Consider the following 7,915-nt stretch of genomic DNA (forward strand, 5'->3'; position numbering starts at 1 on the left):
AATGTGGATTAAGCAACTGGTTTAGTAAAATAAATGTTCCTATGACTTCAAGTAGTGAAAAGTCAAGAATGAAGATTTTTTTTTTTCCTTTTGTTCATTAAGTGCTGCTACCTCTTCATTGCACAAATGTCTTGGTTTCTATGTTACTCTCAATACCTGAACTCCTACTGGCTACAGGTGGACCCAACACATAGGCGAAAAATGGCAAGCAGTCTTTATTCCAAAATAAATAGTTTTGAAATCCAAAACACTAATAAAAGAAGTTCCCATCTGAAAAATCTGAAATGCCAGGTGAGCTTGGTTTTTAAATCTTAATTTAAAGGACATAGAGGCTATTTCTCATGAGTCAGAACCCTCTTGGAGATGCAGTAGCTTTGATCTTTCACTCAAAGAAAACAAGTGCGGTACCCTGGTTGCTGCCAGTCCTCTGTATGGTGTCATCAGGGCTACTTTTTTCTGAAATTCACTTCCAAAATATGTGTGTTACAAAATCTCTAAGTCTAGATGCAAATGGATTTTTCTTCTTTCTAAGACTTACATGCACTCCCAGGGATATTGCTGTATTAGCAGGACACTGTCCAAAGGCTGGCCTCTCAAAAGTGCTGATCATCTCCCTGGAGGTCCACAGGACCTTCACCTTCCTTTATCTTTAAATGGGCAGCAATATTAAACACCTCCCACATTTTGTTTTCACAAGCAGACCTTGAAGATTGATATAAATTGTTATTCAGCTATTGGGTACCAGCAGTTGGGTTAATTTAACTGAGTGATTTGCATCATTTCAAGAGGTAGACTGGGTGACAAGGGAAGGATATGGGAAATCTTTGAAGTCCTTGTGGTTGGGGGAGACCTCTAATCTTTTGGGGTCACTAAACTCTATGTTGTGCAGTTGCTCCCATGGTACGTGCTTGGATATTTTGTTGTAACTCATCATAACTTGCTGTGTTTTCAAACTGTGTGCCGAAATTTGGTCCCCTGACTCTTGCTGGTCTAGCCCCAGAGGTCTAGGAGCTCTGCACCAGGAAGGCTGCTGGTACCTGTGCAGAAGTGTGCAGCTATTCTCTTCTGGAAACTTGTGGGATCTGATGCAAGTGCCCTCAGTTTAGCTTTGGCTGATCAGCTGTCAAGATTGAAGCACCAGCAATGTGCAATGAGACATTTTTTAGTAAGAGGGCTGTAAACACAAAGGCTCAGTTACAATGACTGGCATACCTTGTGTCCTTACACTGCATGGAGGAAGCTGGCAGAACCCATGGCTCATCATCTTTGATTTAGTACAAAGGAGATCCTTTTCTGTGCTCCAGGGTCTCTTTGGTCACTGTGATATTGGTAAAGACCATGCTGCTTGGTCTGGCAAAGTAGATGATACTTTGATACCTGGAAGAATTTTCAGGTACTTTCATATGGTTTTCCTACTGTAAAAAGCACAATGAGCACCATGAGTGATAACTTGTTGTTCCTGTACTGAGCAGCACCAAAGCTGCTCCTATAATTTAGTTAAAGGGTTGGTTAACTGAGTTGAGGATCTACAGAAAGTGGAGTGTATGTGGGAGGTGGAAGGAGAGATGGCAGCTGCTAATCATGGAATCGTATGGTTGGAAGGGACCTTCAAGATCATCCAGCTCCACCCCCCCGCCATGGGCAGGGACACCTTCTACTAGATCAGGTTGCTCAAAGGCCCATCTGGCCTGGCCTTGAGCACCTCCAGGGAGGGGGCATCCATAGCTTCTCTGCGCAACTGATTCCACTGTCTCACCACCCTCACCGTAACAAGGAGTGGATAGCTGAGCAATACTGGTTTCGAGTTTTATAACTCCCCACTCCCTTCTTGTAGTGCTTTGGGCTGCTACATATAAAAAAATTCTTTACTTTTCAAGTATTGCGAGTAGCACATATCTGACTGGCTGAAGAGAGCTGGTGGGACTTGTGCGCTGCTTTAGAGAACAGATGTGGAAGCTGTTTAGGCACACGACTTCTTGAGCAGATCTGGAGCTCTGCATAGGGGTCCTGAGGAGGCCAGGTTAGTGCTAGCATTTGCACTTCTGCAGGCACAGTCGCGTTTTCCTCATCCACATGTGATATTGGCTGAACGTGCAAAATCTGTGTTGAGGGAGCCTGTGGGACTTCCTAACCCACAGCTGTACAGCAAGCACCGACCTGTATGTTCCTGTCTAGCCATGCTGGAGCTAAGTGTTTTGTAGTAACAAACATAAAAGCTTGTGGAATTTGAAGCATGTTACAAAGTAAACCCAGGAAAATTCAGGAAGTTGCATTAAAAAAAGTTTGAGGGGAAGACTAAAGCACTACATGAACTATCGTCTTAATTCTGAAATAATCAATACACTATTTGTAAATCAGCCTGGAGTGAAATATTCTATGTAAATAGGCTTTGTGAGAATTCACCTTTTGAGTTTGCATTCAAAGCAATTGAGATGGTGAGGAGCTACAGAACTTACTTTAAATGTCTCTGGGATAGCAGATCTTGTTTTAGTCTGAGCAGCTGAAGAGCTATCATTTCTTTAGAAATCATTTCACATTTAAAAAAAAAAAGCCTTAATTGTATATTTGATCTCTGAGATTAAGGCTTTGACCACTAGAGTAAGGCTAGTCCCAGCATGCAAAGAGCCTTGCATGCATTTGTTTGCTGCATAAAGTGTTAATAACTGTGAAGGCTTCATACCTTGTTATACCCTCAGATATGAAGCTTAGTTCCTTGGTTAGTCTAAACTGCCAGCTTTTGCTGAAAATGCTTCAGAGCATACTGAATAGTAGTTGCTTCGGGTCCCATCTCAACACTGTGTTAAGATATAACTTGTGTACGAGGAGGGCAGCCTAGCTTGCTTTAAGCATGCTTACTAATAGCAGGGGTCTGCTTTGAGTTTCACTATATGCAGTTGCTGAGACCGAAGGGAGGCTGGCAGCAAGTCAGGGCAAAACTTAGTACAACAGGAGGAGAGGCTGCTTCTTACCAGACAGGTTCATGCTTGAACCTCAGAATTGCTTTTGCTGCACTAGTTCTTCCATGAGCCTTTAAATCTTGCAGCTGGAGTTTGGTGTTTTAAACTATTGTTGGTGGAAGGAGTTGGGTTTTTTTTCTTCTTCTGTAAGAGGTAGGTAGGGCTACGCTGGTGCAAACCCTTCCTGTGGTAGTTTATTTCACTCATTGCCTTAGTTCAGAGGAAGGGCTGCCAATTATTGACCTGGATACTTGCTAATTCCTGTCTCTGCATAGGACTGCGTATATGCCCAGGACTGTATTTAGTGGGCGTTGGAGGTACCATTTTAGTGATCTGTATACAGTAACTGGGGTCTCTTCTTGTTTAACTGATGCATTTGAAAGTTGGCAACTGTACTGCTTTCTTGCAAGACTGTTTTTACTTTCCAGTAGAGTGCCAATAGGTGTCCTCAATGGTGTGCAGTAGTCTGGGGGCGAGGTGTCAGGAATTTGCGCCCGAGAGGTATATAGGTACCTCTGAACCCACTCAGCACTTGCCAAGGAGAAGGACCCTTGGATGCTAAGGCAGCATTTTTATGAAGTGGCTTACTTGCTGTACTTGGCCACCTTTGGGACCGAAATCAGCTCTGAAAGGACCATTTTTAGGGAAAACCGTAAGAAGTTATAGCAGGGCATCTATCTCTTCGAAAACAAACCAGTGTTGGCCTTGCTTCTTACAGGGGGCAGAGCTCTTAAGCCTGCAACTCCAGGTCAAACTTGACAAGTCTCATTCGGCAAACCCATGGGCCATCTATAGTCTTCATTGTACCTCTTGGAAAGGCATCCCTAAGTCTGTCCTTGTACCAGCACAGTGGGGAGGGGAAACTGAGTGTACGGAAACGTAGAACCTTCTGCATTTGTTGCATGTTCTTTTGCAGGTGCATTTTTTGATAAATTGAAAAGAAAATGCTGTCTTCATAAATTAACATGTCAAATAGAAAAGAAAAATCTTAAGAGGTATAAGTACTGTTTTTTCTTGGGCTATTTGATATGTTAGTGCCCTGCAAAATCTGTTTTTTTAGCATAGACTTAAAAAAACTGGTGGAGCAAACTCTTAAGAAAATTTTTTTTTTTAAGTAAAGCTAGGAAGCTACTTCTACCCCCTTCAAGATGAATGGAGAGAAGGATTTTATGTTATGGAATGATGACAGGAATAGAATCATAGAATAATTTGGTTTGGAAAAGACCTTTAAGATCATAGAGTCCAACCACTAACCTAGCACTGCCAAGTCTACCACGAAGCCATGTCCCTAAGCACCATGTCTACATGTCTTTGAAATACCTTCAGGGATGGTGACTCAACCACTTCCCTGGGCAGCCTGTTCCAATGCTTGGCAACCCTTTCAGTGAAGAAATTTTTCCTAATACCCAATCTAAGCATCCCTCGTGCAACTTGATGCTGTTTCCTCTCATCCTATTGCTTGTTACTTGGGAGAAGAGACCAAGCAAGCGTGATGACAGAGTGCTTCAGTTTAGGTCTGCTGGGGTAGAATGGAGGTGAAAGAACTTGAAAAAAATAAGTTGCATCCTATTTACTTTCTTACACAGTTTCTCACTAATGTTTTCAAAGAGAAGAACAGGGGTTTTTTTCTAAGCTAAGTCTGTGAAGATGAATTAAGACAAATGTTGCAGGAAGCATTGGTAGAAGTGATTTAAGTAAATTTTCTTTCGTGTAAAAAAAAAAAAAAAAAAAAATTCCATATTCTGCGCTGGTGTCCGTAGCAATGCTCAGTATATTACTGTAAGGTCAGAAATACTCCTTAATAAATAGGTTGATCTTTCTTCTCGTTTAAGCCTAAGATCTTAATCTTCTGCCAATTTGAGCCAAGACTATAATAAATTATCCAGCATTTAACTCCCTGGTGTGTAATGGAGACATGTACTGTGCTCCTGACACAACGGGAAGCCCAGATTCTGCCACGGAGAAAGGGCTCGAGTGCGAACCTGCCTCCGGTGAATCCTTGCTGAATCTGGCTAATGATATTTTCTTCTTCGGCTTAATTGTTGGTTCGTTATCTTCTGAAAAGCAATAGCAAAAACTTGCAGCAGTTGAATGGGCGCAGTTTAGGCAAATGCCTACCAACAAGGACTTGCTTTATAAATAGCAACATGGAAATATTGTAAAACTGTCAGCTGCTCATAAAGGAACTTTTCTTTCATATGTAAGTTACAATACTAATGCAGCAGTAACAACAGCTGGGCAGTATTTGCACTTTCCCTTATGTTCCTAGCACGTCAGGTGCCCTCCGTATTGCAGGCATCATATGGACTGTAGTCATCAGTTCCTACTTCAGACTTCCTGGATTTCATTTCTGACTGCTACTTTTCCACTTCTAGTTTCCAAAAAATACTCACTACAAGCTTTCTGCTTATACTTACATGCAATTTCCATTCCAATAAACATTTTCCCTACATCTTTTTTACAAATGCAACACTTTCTGAAATCTTCATTTGCACCGAGTCTCGCGGTGCTGCATGTAACAGCACTTAACTCTTATCGGCAGGATCGTAGTGGCAGTAAATCACGGGATGCAGGAATCACAAGTAATGTGGGGCTTTGCTTCTAGCGAGGTAGTGTGTCCAGGACATGAATTTCGTTGATTATCTTTCTAAAGGAAATTTGATGCAGTGTTTCATTCCCACCCCCCCAACCAAGTCTTCAGTTTACTTGCTTTTTTTTCAAATGGAAAAGCCAAGATCCCTATTGCTTTTCATTCTCTGGTTGCTTGCAGGGTAAGATCTTTGCTGTAAACCACTGGCAGACATTCAGCCTGCTGTGCTCTGCCCTGAGCAGTTTTACTCCTGACCTCTGTAAGACAGCCACTGGGCAGTAGCGTGGCGAGATATGAAAAAGATGAAATCCTTTCCCCTTTGGATAGGCGGGAGGGCTCCTGCTGGCTCCACAACTTTTCTTCTGGTTCTCTGTGTACTGCAGTTCTCGTGCCTCAAAGGAGTGGCAGTAGAGGAGGTAAAAACTTAAATGAAGCTAGTGCTGTAGCCCAGGGGAATATTTAAGTAATGCAGGGTTTTTTCTTTCAGGTGAAGCCTTCCACAGTTGCAACAATACTGCATTAGGCAGTAGGAGTTAGCTCTTCTGCCTTGTCACATGTCAGTGGTGCATGTGTGGTAGAAATAAGCTTTGAACTATGTTTGGGGATTAAAAAAAAGGGTACATTATGGTAAATGCCAGGATGCACAGCCCTTTTTGACTTTGATACGCTGTCCTGTGAGATGGCTTTGCCACAGTGCTTGGTGCTGTTTTCCCACCCCCTATTTGCCTCATTCCCCAAATTATTTAATGGGAGATTTTTCCTAGTCACTCGAGTGGCCTTAGCCAAGTTATTTCCTCTCTTTGTGCTTCAGTTTCCCCAGCTGTAAAATGGGGATAATGAGACCTGCTTTCTTTTGTCAGGAACTTAGAGATGTGCTTATGAAATGTGCTATTAAAAGGCTTTCTATGTATAACTTCTATACAAACAGCGGTTGTCCAAGTTTATTTGAATAACTTTATTAAAAGTCCAAGGTTCTGAACATCCTTTGTTTTTAACAGAGGATGTTATTTATGCAGTAAAAACACTCAAAATGTGAAGCTATTGATTGTTGCTGATAAGTTTATGGATACTAAAGCATTAAATCATCACTGCCTATTATCAGCCATTCCGGTGTCTTTGGAAGCTGGAAGCGGTTTTGCATAGCTAGGTCCCTTGATTAGCTCGGAGCGATCAATAAAAGGTTTTCAGCAGAAGCTTTTATTGCCACGTGGTTAAAATGTTCTTCCTGTGTATCCTGTACATGATGACTTCAGCTTGAGGAGAAAGATGTAACAATCCTTTGTGGGCTAACTGGATTACACAAAAGTATTTAGGCATTATATTGAAGTAGATATTGCCACTTTGGGTTTCAGTTCCCCTCCATTGCCTGTTGCACTGCTTTATGCTGGGAGGGAGGGTTTTCTTGCCTGTCATTGTGCTTGTCCAGCAAGTTTTGCGTGTTTTAATTGCAGCAAACTGATGGCATCCAGATAAGGGAGGAAAAAGTTGAAAGCAGAGAGGCAAAATCGAAGTTAAAACTGGGCAAAACTGTTCAAAACCTCTGTCTGTCGTTAGCAGAAGAGTGTCTGGTTGGTCTCTAGTGTCTGGTGGCTCACGAATGTAGAAGGACAGAACCTGTCTGTGAAAGGAAATGCAGAACCCAATTTGAAAGCACCGATTGCCAAAATGGCTGCTCAGCATTGTCTGCAGGAGAGCTTTGTGCCCACCAGCCTCCTTTGCTCCTCTCAAGTCATGTGGGGCTCAGCCTACTAAAATGCTGATAAAGGAGTTACAGCCCTGAAATACCTCAAAATACTCCTGTGGATTTAACATTTTATTACCCGCTGAGAGTACAGTATGTAGCTTGTCTTTGTGGGCAGCTCAACAGCAGCTCTTGTTTTGTTTTGCAGACAGTTTCCATCCTGGAGCAGAGGCTGACACTCACTGAAGACAAGCTGAAGGAATGTCTTGAGAATCAGCAGAAAATCATTCAGAACAAATCGGGCTGATTTCCTGAGAGAAGACGGGAGCTGAAGGCATGGGGAGGTTTGAGGTTGGTTGTGTTCCTACCAGGCTGTGTGTGACTTGCTTGAGCGATTTTGAGCACAATCTATTTTTTAATTGGAATGTACAGTTATTGTGTCTGTAAATAAGCTTTGTTACTTTACTAAAATAAAAGAAATATTTTATTCATAAGTGTGGATAACAATTGTGATCTCCTATGTTTTCCAGAGATATGGCAGCCAGCGTATGGTCTGAGTACTAACTAGGAAGGCCGCATCTCTCCCGTCTTTGGTTTTGCTGGGTTAGTTTTAAAATGTTTAAGCATCTTGGAGTTGCCAAATGTCTGGTGCGGGCTGTATTAGGCTTGTTGCTGAGGTGTGTGCTG

General features: G+C 42.2%; 1 protein-coding gene across 1 annotated transcript in view; it reads left to right on the top strand.

Moving 5' to 3' along the window:
* POC1A (POC1 centriolar protein A) overlaps positions 1-7,535 on the top strand; it is a gene marked incomplete at both ends in the record, with an annotated part of 59,200 nt that extends 51,665 nt beyond the window's left edge. The window contains one exon of the mRNA XM_082004609.1: positions 7,437-7,535. Coding sequence (XP_081860735.1) covers positions 7,437-7,535 — 99 coding nt within the window. The remainder of the gene's footprint in view (positions 1-7,436) is intronic.
* Between the last annotated feature and the right edge of the window lie 380 nt (positions 7,536-7,915).

Source organism: Phaethon aethereus (genome assembly GCF_964289735.1).
Source record: "Phaethon aethereus genome assembly, chromosome: 11".
Classification (NCBI taxonomy): domain Eukaryota; kingdom Metazoa; phylum Chordata; class Aves; order Phaethontiformes; family Phaethontidae; genus Phaethon; species Phaethon aethereus.